Genomic DNA, 14,680 nt, shown 5'->3' with positions numbered 1-14,680 from the left:
CAAATTTAAGTGCATTTAATATAATATAAGACTCATTTCCACTGTTCAGATCATTTATCTCTTCCCTAGACTGTAGTTCTTTTGTTAGAGAATTTGCTTTTATATAGAGGGGGTAATATGCAAAATCCTTCAAATTAAAATGATGTTTGACGATTGTTATGCAAAACAAAAATGGAATTCATGCAAGGGGGGGAGGGAGGGAGGGAGGGGGAGGGGGGGGGGTCATTTTAAAGGAACAGTATATTGTCTTTCAGTTTGATATTGTGAAGAATCTGACTTTTGTTTTCTGTGCATTGTCTTAATTTGAGTGATTACACTGAAAACACTAAATGTGAATAAAATATGGCTTGCATTTAAATGCTGCAATTATTCAACCCATCACGAAAAATCTATTAAATTTCAATCAGCTTAAATCCACCCAACATCGATAAATCGATCGTTTAGAAATGACGATAATCCCCTCTCTCATTCCAGATCAAATATTGTGTCTACCCACGAATAGAATAGTGACAAAAGGGGAGAAACTGCAGGGTAAATAACTCCGTTCATTCATATAACATTTTAAAATGATAAAGTATATCTGAAAGACAGCATATATGATTAAAAAAACACTTTGAGGATATGCATTCGAAATGTAAACGGTGCCAAAAAAACAAATAAATCCCAAGTCTCACTTTATTCGTCACCGTTCTTCTAGCTCTCAATGCACTGCTTTGATGCTATATCAAAATGAGGAGTTGGTATCAGAAGGTTCAACCCGTGGCACTCGATTTAACCTCTTCCAGCAATAAATTGGTGAAAATACACGGCTAAGTGGAGGCACTTTGTACGTTGACAGGTTTTCGCCATTATTTAGAAAGACGAGTATCACCGATCATCGTGCGGCGCTCTTTATTTGCAGATAAAAGCACAAGCAGCATGAATATGACAGACACAGTATGTCTGAGAAACAGCAGCAAACCTGTTGAGTGTTTCTGAGTGTGTGCAGCCTGCGCTCGTGCGCGCGACTCGGTTTCACTGAAGTCTATGATGCACGTTAAAGATATATTCCATAAATAATTACATTTTTAATTACGTTAAATAAATAACATCAAATAGTAGTTCAAAAATAATTAGGCCTACCTTTTCTCAGATATTCAGTTCGCTGCTTGTTAAAAATAAAACGATTGTTATGGCTATAGATGCCTTTTAACCAATCAACACTGTTTTTGTTTTAGAGCCTGGAAAAATAACCATGAGCAGTGTCAGAAATAATAATCTTTTGAATTCTTTTTTAAATTAAGAGGCAATAATTGACCCCTGGGCATTTTTTTATCATATAAAACATACAGTAGGCCTATACACTGTACATTTTAGTAAACTATTTTAAACACACAATTAGGCACAGAAACAGACGCAATAATATTTAATATAAAATACAAAAAAAAAACGAGTCAATTTTTTCTTGCATTTCCCCCCACTTTTATTTTATTTTAAATAAATATCAATTTAGTCACTTTTCTTTGCACTTTTACCCTGATTAATTTATGACCCTGATTAGATCTATAAATTGTAACGATTCATTTTCTGATCTTTAATAACAGAAGCAAATTCATAATGACAAAACAGGTAGCAAATAAAACACGATATTAAATTAGGCTAAGTGCGTTTTTATTTCTCCGCTTGACTCAACAGGTGAGCAAACTTTATTTTTTATCATAGAGTTACTGCTTTAATTTCTTAAACAATACAGTTGAATAGATAAATAAATATGTAGGCTATAGGGCAAACTTAATTTTGGGTGTGTAAATACATTTTGGTTAACATAATCACTCTCTTGCTCTCGCGCATGATATTCACGTGATCGTTAACATTTTATAGCCTATAGCAACAGCAGTGCCCAAAATCTTACCCTACTGAAATTATCTTTTGTCAGGAGATGAACAAGTGTGTGTTTTTTTCGAGTCCTCGTCACAGCCAGTAATCAGCATTAATCCAGGAACGAGGCCTTCCCGCAGCATTTTCTTCTGTTTCATGCGTCTGTTCTGAAACCAGATCTTCACTTGAGTCTCGCTCAGTCGGAGAGTGTTCGCGATCTCTATCCGTCTAGCTCGAGTCAGGTATTTATTGAAATGAAACTCCTTTTCCAGTTCTGTGAGTTGTTTGGTGGTAAAATTAGCTCGCGGGGCTCCACTCGAGGGGTCCTCGTCAGCATCTCGTCCGTGGTCCGTCTTCAGCTCCGGGTCCGAGCATCTCCCCAGATGTATAGCTGTTAAGGAAATGCAATGCATATTAATAATAAAAAAAACACGCAGTTCTATATAAAAAAGATTCAAGGTTTAATTCAGTGAATGAAAAGAAAAACAACGATTTCATAATTATTTTATATTCATATTAATCTCAGATCAAATAAAATGTCACCTGTAATTGTATTGACAAACACGGAAAACAAAACACGTAAACTTTTTCTACTGTTAGTATTACTGTTAACACGTTTGCTATTAATATATTCAGTTATACAATTGTTATCTAAAATATTATGGCATTTATTAATGATGCTTTAACTTTTAAGCCGCGAACAATTGGAAACGAATTTATCGGTACTGATTTGTAAAAACAGAGCCCCATATCATATAATACTATTTTATTATATGTTATGCAATATGATTTTATATTCATAACACACCATGAACGTTATGAATACCTTATGAATATAAAAACAGTGCATATAGGGTACGGTACAATAGTATTATTCATATTGTGCTCTGTTGTCTTATAATTTGAGATTTAAAAATAACTACACTGTAAAAAAAAAGTTGCTGCCTTACATTAAGCATGTTTGGATGTTTAAATCATTTCAACTTAAATTGCATTAAACTGACTTAAAAAATGTATCTTGTATAACATTTTTTTTTAATTGCTTAACTTATTTTGATGAGTTAAAGCAATATAAAGACATATGTTATAACGTCTTGATCATATATATATATATATATATATATATATATATATATATATATATATATATATATATATATATATATATATATATATAAAATTATTATTATTTTTTACATATATATTAAATATACAACACTGCATCATAGTCTATATTACACTGATTAAAAGTAAGTTTAACAATGATATTTGAGCCAGCTTCCACGTCTGCCTTTTGGTTGAGACAGGAATATGGTTTTTGTTAGAGAAAGTAAGAGACATACATTTTCAAGTTTGATTAGCTATATGTAAAATCTCTAAACTGTAATATGACACTGAAAAGCCTTTATTTTTTTCCATATAGACAACTTACCAAGTACAAATTTTTTGATTCAACATTTTTATTTTTCTACAGCTTTAATGATATTTGCTTCCTGCAGTGGTCACTCATTTGTGACTTTTCAGTGAAGGTAATTTTCATTGAGGACGAGTTTTTGATTGCTTGACCTTCATCTGTATGCAAACCCTGTCTCAGTAAGCTAAATAGAGGACTGTCTGTTTGCTCCTCACAGATGACTGTAGGTCAGGGGTCACATGCACTGTCCATCACAGCCTGTCATACAAATATTCCAAAGATGCTGCTTTCCAGTTTTTCCATTTTGCCCAACATTGAATTTCCTGTAAATTAATTAAAAAAAAACCTAGTGCATATAAATGTGCCTTTCTCTACATGCAGTGTTAATTTAAGAATAGCATTAAATCTGCAGTTTAACTGAGCTAGTCAACTAACAGCTGTCTTAATGGAAATCAGACTCATGTTTTGTTGTTTGCTTGTGTTGTTTGCTTTTGGAAGCTCACAGGAAGTTGCACATTCCTTTACGGCGCACACACACACACACACACACACACACACACACACACACACACACACACACACACACACACACACACACACACACACACACACACACACACACACACACACACACACACACACACACACACACACACACACACAGGGGTCGGATGGGAAAATCCCCTGGGGTGTTACAGGCATTGAGCCCTCCCTCACATACTGCTACAGTTGCAAGTGTCTCTCTAACCTCCGTGCCATCTGCGCACCATGTGTATGTTTCTGTGTGTGTGTGTGTGTGTTTTTGGTCGTGTCATTGCAGTCATGGACGTACAGTCTGACCCGACGCAGGATATACAAATACAAAAGTCAAACAAATGCACAATGCTTTGGTTGCAAATGCAATAGCAAGATACTAATATCTTCCTAAAATACTTCCTTTTGTTATTGCAACTAAAACGTTGTATATTTATTTGACATTTCTTTGTATTTACCTGCATGAGGTCCATGAGAATTTTCAATTAAAACACTTCCCAAAGAGCTGAATAAACTCTACATGTCAATCCCTCACCCTGCACAAACAGTTGGTCTTTATCTCGCTCTCGCTGTGCAACTGAAAGTAAAAAGAGATGAAAAAAAGCAATTGTAGGGTCACCTCCAATACTTACAAGGGAAATTCTAACAATCAGTGCATTCACTGATAAATATGAAGTAATTAAGCAATTTCCTTAGGAAATAAAAAGTGTGCATGAAAAAACTGATGAATGAGTTACTGGATAATAGAATTGGCAGTCGCCAGAAGGCATAAAGGAATCAAACTAAACATTTGAGGAATGACTTGCAAACTTGGAAATGGCCAACCAGCCAGAGGGATGACGTGCCCCACTAAGCCTAAAAGAGAGCAGGGGAATGGGGGGTGGGGATCGATACAGATTGCCTCGGTCATCTTGGCATCCAGCCCACAGTAATTCAGGTGCTGTCAGGGTATAATTGAAGAATGACGCACTGGGACTGTGTGCACTGTACTGGGGGATCCAGTCAGACACTCTGTGTAAGCTTTTATTCATGTTGAGTATAGGAAACATTTGATGTTGCCCAGTAAGAACAATAACCCTCACAATGCATGGAATCTTTGACTTAACGGGATCGTTCACACAAAAATAAAAAATTCTACCATCATTTACTCAGCCGCATGTCGTTCCAAACCCATTTGACTTGCAAAGAGGAATACTGTAAAAAATGTCTCATCAGTCGAATTCAATGGGGTCCAATGTTCTTCATAATATCTTCTTTTATGAGGGAAAAAAAGTAAGTCATACAGGTGAACTATCCCTTTAATGTTTTTTTCCCTTTAATAATAATCTTTTTTTCTTTTTTTTCATTAGGTTATAATGAACTTCAGTAAAGGAGCAGGCAATAAACATTCGCCCTACCATTTAACATTTGACTTTGGCTGCTGTGTTGACGTGAGTATTATCTTAAGCACTTGTTGACAGACCTCTCATATATCATCATACAACGCTTTCTCCATGAGGCTTGTGATAAAACCAAGACATTAAGCACAGAGGGAGAGTCACAACTTATAGTGACCATTTTATTTTATACTCCTCTTCAAAGGGGAAATAAACCCCAAAATGAAATCATTTACTCACACCCTCATGTCATTCCAAACCTGTATGCATGTCTCCATGGAATAAAAGTCAATGGGATCCAATGTTGTTTGGAACACACCATTCTTCTAAATATCATCTTTTGTGTTCCGCACAAGAACGAAATGCATACAATGCCATGAGGTTGAGTAAATTATGGGTGAATATATTTTTTGGGTGAACTATCCCTTTAAGCCTTATGTGCTTAAAGGGACAGTGAAGTTCAAATCTAGGTAAGAATGAGTGCAAAAAGTTGTAGGCTTTTCTATATATATATATATATATATATAATGTGTACATATTATATATGTGGGTGGACAGGCAGAAGCAAAACAAACAGCAGGCACAACAGTACACAAATTGTGAACGCCTGCATGGCCTTGCCGCCATTCAAGCTTTTGGGATTTGATATAGCAGGCCTTTCTATCCTATTTCCTGACCACAGCTGTTGTTCATACGCTGGGCGATATAGCCCGAAATGACCTTTTTGCTGACATATTTGCCTGTGAGTTATTTTAGATCATCAGTGTGGCCTGGCCAGACATTCTTCTCCCTGACAGTCTGGAAACCATATGAATGCTGTATTACTGATTCGTAGGAAATGACAAATCAAACAGGGCTCTTCTTGGTTTTACCATCAACCTATTACATATATTGTGATTTATTGAGGGGGACGAGCGATTCACAATTTAACGCACGGCTCTCACAACAAACATGAAATACTTTGACATAATACAGGTCAAATGTCATTGAGCGTGACATTTTATGAGCACATGTCAAGTAACTCACATTTGAACTGCATTAAACGCAGACCTATCCAATCATTACTCTGGTTAAGGATTACGCTGAGATTCTGACAGACATTTTCCGACATTCAATATAGAAAATTAATTGCAGCATATAAACATTGGTCTCTATTAAGATTTAGGGCTCTGTCGAGGAAAAGTGTTCCTCCGAAGTTTATTTGGCTCTGAATGGAGAGCTAGGGGGTGCTGGACTCCTTTAGATATAGCCTGGGCTGCTTCTTGTCAATGAGAGCATTTTTAAAGGGATAAACATAGAGAATAGAATGAAATGGAAAGTGCTATTTATAAAAATGGAGGAATTCTGCCTGGCATGTTGTTGCTGACCCATTTAAGCACCAGAGCGGATCTTATATATTACACTCTCCTTAATTTGTAAAGGTTTCTCCATAAAACAAGCAGCCTGATTTGTGAAGCAAGACCTATCTGTCCCTGACATGTGCCGCATCTGCAGAGGATGTTTCATAATCTGCTTCATACTTCTGCTTACAGTCTACTTATAGTCTGACATGTAAATGTCAAATAATCTGAGCCGTATACACCATATACACATACACACACATATACATGTGTATATATTAGTGCTGTCAAATCGATTTATAGCATCTAACATAAAAGTTTTTGTTTAGATAATGTGTGTGTGTATATATATAGTATTTTTTTATATATATAGATATATGTTTGACCCCCATATATATATATATATATATATATATATATATATATGTGTGTGTGTGTGTGTGTGTGTGTTGACAAGCACGCACACACACACACTCACATATATAATAATAATTATAATCATATATATATATTTATATACACACAAAGGCCTATACATATATGGCTCAGATTATTTGACCTTAGCATTTTACTTTTTATTTAAGTACATGGTTTCACTATATTATTTTAAGGTGATTATATGATGTAGGGAGGTTTTGAGGTGGTGATATTAGCTAAACCCTATGGACATATAAGCCTACAAACCAGTTGATATGGGTAAATTTAAAGTGAGGATTGATTTATAGTTAGGACCACTTTAAATTTTCTCATAAGTTGACATGCTTCACTATATTTGTAAGTACATGTTTAAAAATGTGGCCTTCACAAGTATAGCCAAACTTACACACTCATAGCTCCTCCTCCAAGTATTAATTTCTGCTTGCTGAAAAGTTACTGTCCAACTTTGGATGCACTACTTTCTTAATAATTTTATAATTGAAAAACACAATTAGCAAACGCATTATATTTTAAATAACATCACTAAGATTTAAAAGAAAATTAGCCGAGAAGGCAGAGAATGTGGCCATCGGTCAGTTAAGGTGCGCTGCAGAAAAGTTCGTCGAACTAGAAAACTAGTCAACTTACCTGCACGGGACTGATTTCTCCTCACTCTCATCCAGTCGAATGTCTTTTCACTGTGCAATGTCTCATTTGACGTGTTTAGAGCCTCGTGCCTGGTGCTATTGTCCTGAACTGGAGGGTGATGCACTGGGCCGTCGCGTGCGCGCGCAACGAGGTGTGTGTTGTTGACAGGGCCGAGTTCACAAAGCGCGCCGGAGAAAGTTCTTAAAGTGTCTGAGGAAGGCGAGAAGCCCGTTCTGGAGAGACCCTGCATACGACAGCTTTGGAAGGAGGGGACTTGGGGACGAACGGGGTGCACTGGTCTATAGAAGTCTTGGTTATGGGGGAAGGGGGGTCTGGTCGAGTTAGCAGGACCAGGGTCCTCACAGGGCTTTGAACACGCGCCTGTGGCCGTGGCACTGAGATTCGTGAAGTGATATTGAAGAAAATCCGCCTCGGTGTTGTTGACATGTCCCTCCTCTCTGCTTGGGAAGTCAGTAGTAGCTCCGTGGTCCTGATGCAGACGCATTACTCCAGTAGCGTGATAGCCCTTGAAAAGTGACGTTGTGTCCCTGAACCCTTGATAAGAATTCATGGCTGCATCTCATATATTCCAGATTTTCATTCGAGGCTGGACACGACAGAAACTCCATCCACAGATGCCACACATAGCGCGCAAGAGGACAGAGGCTCAGATCTAGACAGGGACATGCCTTGTAGAAACATTCGATCGGTGATGGATGGGGATGACGTGCCCTCTAACTCTTGGCCAATAGCCGGACATCTCCTTCATCTGTGTGAGCGTTAATTTACCAAGCAAGCAAGTTTGAATGACTTATTTGACCTGCTAATAAGGTCTCGTGGAGTGTGTGGGCTCGCGCGTGCGCGAAGAGGGGTCAACATCAGTACTACATTTCATAGTGGATAATATTGAATTTAATAAAAGCGCACTACATTATGCTGGATGATTTATATGAATTTTGCACAAATGTTCAAGGGATTCGTGAAAAGTCACATTTAGGATATTAATAGATTCTTTGTTCTGTTTGTTTCAGATCCAAATCATTTAATTTCATTAACGGGTATTTTGTGTTTTAAATTTAAGTTAACCCATAAAAAAATATATTATTTCGACACATGTTGTCTTCATATTGTTTTGTTTTTTCTCTCGGAAGGCCCAGTCCGTTTTAGATTAGCACGCACAGAAAATCAATGACATGTTTAGTCAGTATTGCAGCCTTAGCTTACCCGAATAAGGTCTTAAGCCTGCATTGTCAATAGTTGTTAATGGGGAAGCCATGGATCTTAGGGTTCATGCCTATTAATTCATTTAAACTTTGAAAAGAATCTTAGAAACGTTGGCTATATCTCCCAGGTAACCCACGTTAACACAATTGCATTCCTCCTTGTGCCATTTTATACTCCGATCTATTTATCTTTAAAACAGATTTGTTCAACGCAAAGAGTCTCCATACTTCGCAAAAAACTGAAACTCTGTGTAGAATTCTATGGCCACGGGGAATCTAACATAACAGCTGAAATGATGTTAAAAGGGAATCATAAAGTCATTGTATGAGATTTCTGAGTGATTATGTGTGCTCTAAACAGCTGTCGTCGCAGGTCATTCGGCGGTCAGATGATAATTAGCAGCTGCCTCCCCTGCAGTAATCAACCGCGAATACAAAAAGTGTTTAAGCTTTTATTTTTTAGAAATATTTATTTTTCGAAACAAATGGCAAGCTAAACTGACAATATTAAAAAGAGTTTAATTCGTTAAATATGCTCGTTTCATAAAAATAAAAAAGTACAAAGAGTTTTATTTTAGGGTAGGCTAAGTTTAATATGCTAAACTTTACATATTGAATAATAAAAAAAAACATATAGTTGCATTTAAAACTTTTCACTGTTCTCATTCTAAGAGGAATTTCTCTTGTAATTTCAAATAATCGCCAAAATTAATTAATAGGCTACTAAATAGAAGGCTAATAAGTAGCCTATAGCGTACACATCCATGATGAGTTTTTGACCAGCCTTTGTTACTTTCGTCGAGAAATAACTATTACGGAGTTTCTTTCATTCTCTTCTTGTTTTCATTTTTTTTTTCCATCAGATTTGATTTTTTGTAACTAACTTCAAGCAATAATTGGATGAACCCATTACACTCGAGAATGGTGAAATATACACTGTAAAATGTATATGATCAATAAGTTATGACTACAAATGTTTTTACATTGCTTAAACTCATCAAAATAAGTTAAGCAATTTTCAACTTTTTTATAAGTTATACAAGACTACACTATTTTTTTTTTACAGTCTATGGAATATGTTAATTGATGTTCACATTTTTTTTTTTTCAATTAACCTAATATGTGATTCATGTGGTATTGAAACGTCTTAATTTACTGGATAAATTCAAGCCAAAATATTATGAGATATGTCCTTATAAGATACCCTTTGAACTTTTAAAGCCTTGCTTTGTTAATCTTGACTGTTTGCATGTCTAAAATATGAGAATTTTTGACTATTTCACATGTGCATTCCATTATGTTTTATGTGACATTTCAAAAAGTTTCTCCAAACTCATAGAGCATTAGACGGAGAACACCAGAGATATTACCTTCAGAGGTTACAACACTCTCACATCTGTTCAGAAGTGGCAGCCCCGGGTTCCCTTGTAACAGATGTGGCCTTTACTTTCAGACTTGAATGGTCTTTCCTTCAAGTAAGTAGCTCATTCATTAAAAAGTTTTACGGAGTCAAATGATTTCAAAGTTAAAATATAATACGTAAAATATAAAAACGTAGAAAATGCAGAAATGCACATTTGCATCAGATTTACGTTTTGGGAGACACAAATATATACATTGAATGTACTGTAAGTCACTTTTGGATAAAAGTGTCTGTGTTCTCTAGGTCTAGGAATCAGAAGCACTTTGGCGTCGCTCATTAAATCAGATTAAAATAAGGTGAACGAGGTGAGTTTATGATCATTTTAGTTGTTTTTTAACATGCATAAAATGTATTTTATTTAAATAAAAGAGCAAATGTTAATTAGGAAAGTGAATAAAAAATAACAAGATGATTATAGATCTAATAGTTATGATATTGTTTGCATTTAAACATTTGAACTACTGCACAGGACAGAAGGAGGAATTTCTGCTTATGACCAATAAAGAGTTTTACTAGGGCTCTGCAGTGATTAAAAAACCATCTCAAATAATCAACAATGTATAACGGTGCACTCACAACCCCAGAGATCTGGTCCCAGCTGGAAGAATAAATGGAATTCTACGGGCAGCAACGCACTGAATGACGGAGTGCAATATATCCTTTCCCTCTGTACATTTGCATGGTACACTTATCCATCTTCATGTCAGCTGTGGGGTTACCCAGGGTTCACGCGCTAGCTTGTTTCTCTCCTCTCCGCTCAATAAATAAATCTCTGCTGCTCTCTGTTTACGGGCTGAATATAAATTTGTTTGCAGTCGATCGCGGGCCTGTGTGAAGGCATTAGAAATTGTATTTCTGTAATGGGTTTCAGCATGAGGAGGTGGGGATGGGGGGGGGGGGAGGTTGGGGATGAGGGGTGTGAGGCAGGAGTTGCAGAAGTGTTTGACTGCAGGGTAGGAAAAAAAACAGGTGTGTGTGTGCACTGCTCCACCTCAATAAGATTATACACACTTTTTTTTATAGTCCAGATAAGATAAATTGGCTCAAGGCTGAATTTACAATGGATTTAAACTGAATTTTAATGTTATTTACTCATTTTATAGAGATCAAATATTAAGGGTTTATTCGTTTCTCCTCGTGCCTTATGTTTGATTATTATAAATCTTGAGGGAAAGCGGTGTTCAACATGCCTCCATGTGTTTTCTACAGACGTTTGACCTCAGTTGAACAGCTCTGGGTAAACAAGTCATCGCAAACGTCCCCCCCGTCACTTCGAAACAGCTTGCTTCCCATCAGCACGTGTGTTTTGCCAAGGCAGATGACAGGAAATCAGTCTCGGTTCATGTTCGTAATAAGGTGAGGGAACATTCATTTTCCTTATGGACTGGAAAGAGACCAAATAATACCAGCTTGCCACATCCGAGCTGTTTCCGGTCGTATCCTGTCTTCTGTTACAATGTGTGCATATTCAAAGCGAATGACATGCACCGGCCAAGCCTCTCTCTGTGAAGGAATTGCATGCATGTTCACCTCTCCGTGACTTTATAACTGGAGGCTGGTGAAAACTCCAGTGTGGTACAGGTTAGGTTTCATTATGATTTGAATGCATCACTCTTCTCAGAGGGGGAGCTCGCTCTGATAACCTGATCTCTCTTTGGTGACCCTCCCACAAGCTGTGGGATCTTGGCTATGATGTGGAGATCATATCATTGGCTGATTTTGACCTCTGACCCCTGTGACAGAGCCCTGGCATGATGACTTGTGGCCCGGGTTTAACCCTAGAGGATTGTCAGGCCTAATTATTTCTCATCTCTGAGCCCTGAAAATGCCAGGAGTGAGACGTTGCTGACAGGTGACTGTCACCACTGGTGGGAAGGTCATTGCTGTTAATGCAGAGCGAGCCTGTCTCAGATGATTGGTTAAGGGCTGGTAATCTATGCACTTGCGTACACCTCTTACTTTATCACAGGGGAACACGCCAGAGAGGAGGCCAAATGAAAAGCACTCTGGCCTAGAAAGTATAGGCTTGTGCGACATTCAGAACTGAATTAGGAATGAATTTTATATTTATCTAAAAAAGCAAAGTTTGTCAAGACAAATCTGAATATTGAATTGACCGTGTTTTGAAAGTTTTGAAAAAGTTGATAATAGGCCATAGATAGATAGAGATTGATTGATTGATTGATACATACGTTGATTGATTGATTGATTGATTGATTGAAACATATATTGATGGATTGATACAGATTAGTTTGATTGATTGATTGATAAATACATTGAAGGATTGATACATAGATTGATTAATTGATACATACATGGATGGATGATTGATTGATTGATTGATTGATTGATTGATTGATTGATTGATTGATTTATTGATTGATTGGATGGATTGATAGATGGATGGATAGGTAGATGATATTGATTGATGCATAGATTCATTGATTGATACATTGATGGATGGAGGGATGGATGGATAATTGATTAGATAGATAGATAGATAGATAGATAGATAGATAGATAGATAGATAGATAGATAGATAGATAGATAGATAGATAGATAGAATGATAGATGGATGATAGATAGATAGATAGATAGATAGATAGATAGATAGATAGATAGATAGATAGATAGATAGATAGCATGGCAGTTGCAACTTTAAGGTCAAGGTCATGGGTTCGATTCCCAGGGTTGGCATGAACTGAAAAACGTGAATGCAGTGTCATGGATAACAGCATCTGCCAAATACAACAAAAAAGACGTATATTTATATAGACAGACAGACAAAAAGAAAGGCTGACAGGGAAATACAAACGGAGTAAGAAAGAGCAATACAGAAAAAATGAGTGATAGAGGGAGACTGACAGGGAAGATGAAGCCATTGATAACATCAACAGCAGTAATTGATTGAGCACATTGCTGACATGGTGATTGTTTAAACTTGCAGTGGTGCATTTTACTCAAGCGGCAGCAAGATGACTCTGATAACAAAGCACGCCAGGCACTTTTAGAGTTTTTAGACTTCGTCACTTCATGTGTTTTTACTAATAGCTATCTAATCGTGAAAACGCAATTGCTCTCCCAAGATGCATTTGAGACGGATGCGAGAGGTGGAGGCGGTTAGAGACATGTACAAGATACAGTCAAGTGTAAATGCTTCTGTTTGTTAATTAATCCCAGAGTCCCGAATGGTTTAGGTTCAGTCCATACAGTCCGCACATGAGCGAGCAATCATGGATGAGACACATGGATTGAGCAACTGCAAATCTCAAACATCATTTGCTATGGGAAAAGAGACTTTTCAACAGTAAAGATTTTGCAGCCCACCGTTAGCATTACCACTGAAATGAACTCTGTTATATTTGCATATAGTGTAATTATATATAGATAGATAGATAGATAGATAGATAGATAGATAGATAGATAGATAGATAGATAGATAGATAGATAGATAGATAGATAGATAGATAGATAGATAGATAGATAGATAGATAGATAGATTGATTGATTGATTGATACATGGATGGATGGATGATATAATAATAATAATAATATTTGATTGATTGATAGATAGATTTATTTGATCAAAATACAGTAAAAACTGTAATACTGTGACATTTTATTACATTTTTAAATATTATATATTCCTGTGATGCAAAGCTGCATTTTCAGCATCATTACTCCAGTCTTCAGGATCACATGATCCTTAGAAATCAGCCTAATATGCTGATTTGTTGAAAAAAAATCTTACCATGATCAAAGTTGTGCTGGTTAATATTTTTGTGGCAACCATGATAGAAAATTAAAAAGAACAGCATTTATTTGAAATGGAAATGTTTCATAGTAAATGCATTATATTGTCACTGTTGATCAGTTTAATGTGTTCCGGCTGAATAAAAGTATTTCTTTCAAAACAAACTAATTTTAATGACCCTAAAACTTCTGAACTTTAATTTTCCATTTTTTTTTTTTTTTTTATAAAGAAAAGCTTCAGGGTTTTTTGGACCCAACTATGTGTTTGAGGGGTACAACAGCTTGTCACTGCATGGGGCAGTACCCTTTAAAGGACATCTTTGTACCTTTTTTTTTTTTTTTTTACGTCTAAAAGGTGCCTACCTTAAATAGGGGCCGTTTACACAACACTGACAATGTTGTGTACACTTTTAAACTAAAAACGTAAAACTTTTTATGCGTTTTGGCCATTCATTTACACGACAACGGTGTTTTGGGGACCTCAAAATGCAAACTTTTGAAAACGGTAATCAAAATGCACATATTTGAAAAACGATACCGTTATCGTCTGCATGTGTAAACTACAAAAACATGAATATGCGAAACCGGTGACGTTATGCACACATGCGTGTTACATGTTCAGTCTATAGGCGTGTAATGTTTCTTTATGAAGGAACATCGCCAACTACTGGCCTGGCATGAATAATACACCGTT

At 36.5% G+C, this 14,680-nt stretch overlaps 1 protein-coding gene across 1 annotated transcript; it reads right to left on the bottom strand.

Moving 5' to 3' along the window:
• Positions 1-1,640: 1,640 nt before the first annotated feature.
• On the bottom strand, positions 1,641-8,186 carry hoxc1a (homeobox C1a). Its single transcript, XM_056257982.1, has 2 exons — positions 7,587-8,186; positions 1,641-2,248 (listed from the first exon to the last, which is right to left on the bottom strand). The coding sequence occupies exons 1-2, from the start codon at positions 8,155-8,157 to the stop codon at positions 1,902-1,904; spliced, it is 918 nt and encodes a 305-aa protein (XP_056113957.1). The 5' UTR covers positions 8,158-8,186; the 3' UTR covers positions 1,641-1,901.
• Between the last annotated feature and the right edge of the window lie 6,494 nt (positions 8,187-14,680).

This window comes from Rhinichthys klamathensis, unplaced genomic scaffold, assembly GCF_029890125.1.
Source record: "Rhinichthys klamathensis goyatoka isolate OS25496 unplaced genomic scaffold, OSU_Roscu_1.1 h1tg000147l_1, whole genome shotgun sequence".
NCBI lineage: Eukaryota > Metazoa > Chordata > Actinopteri > Cypriniformes > Leuciscidae > Rhinichthys > Rhinichthys klamathensis.
Note: the sequence above shows the minus strand (reverse complement) of the source record. Positions and strands in the feature narration are given on the sequence as shown.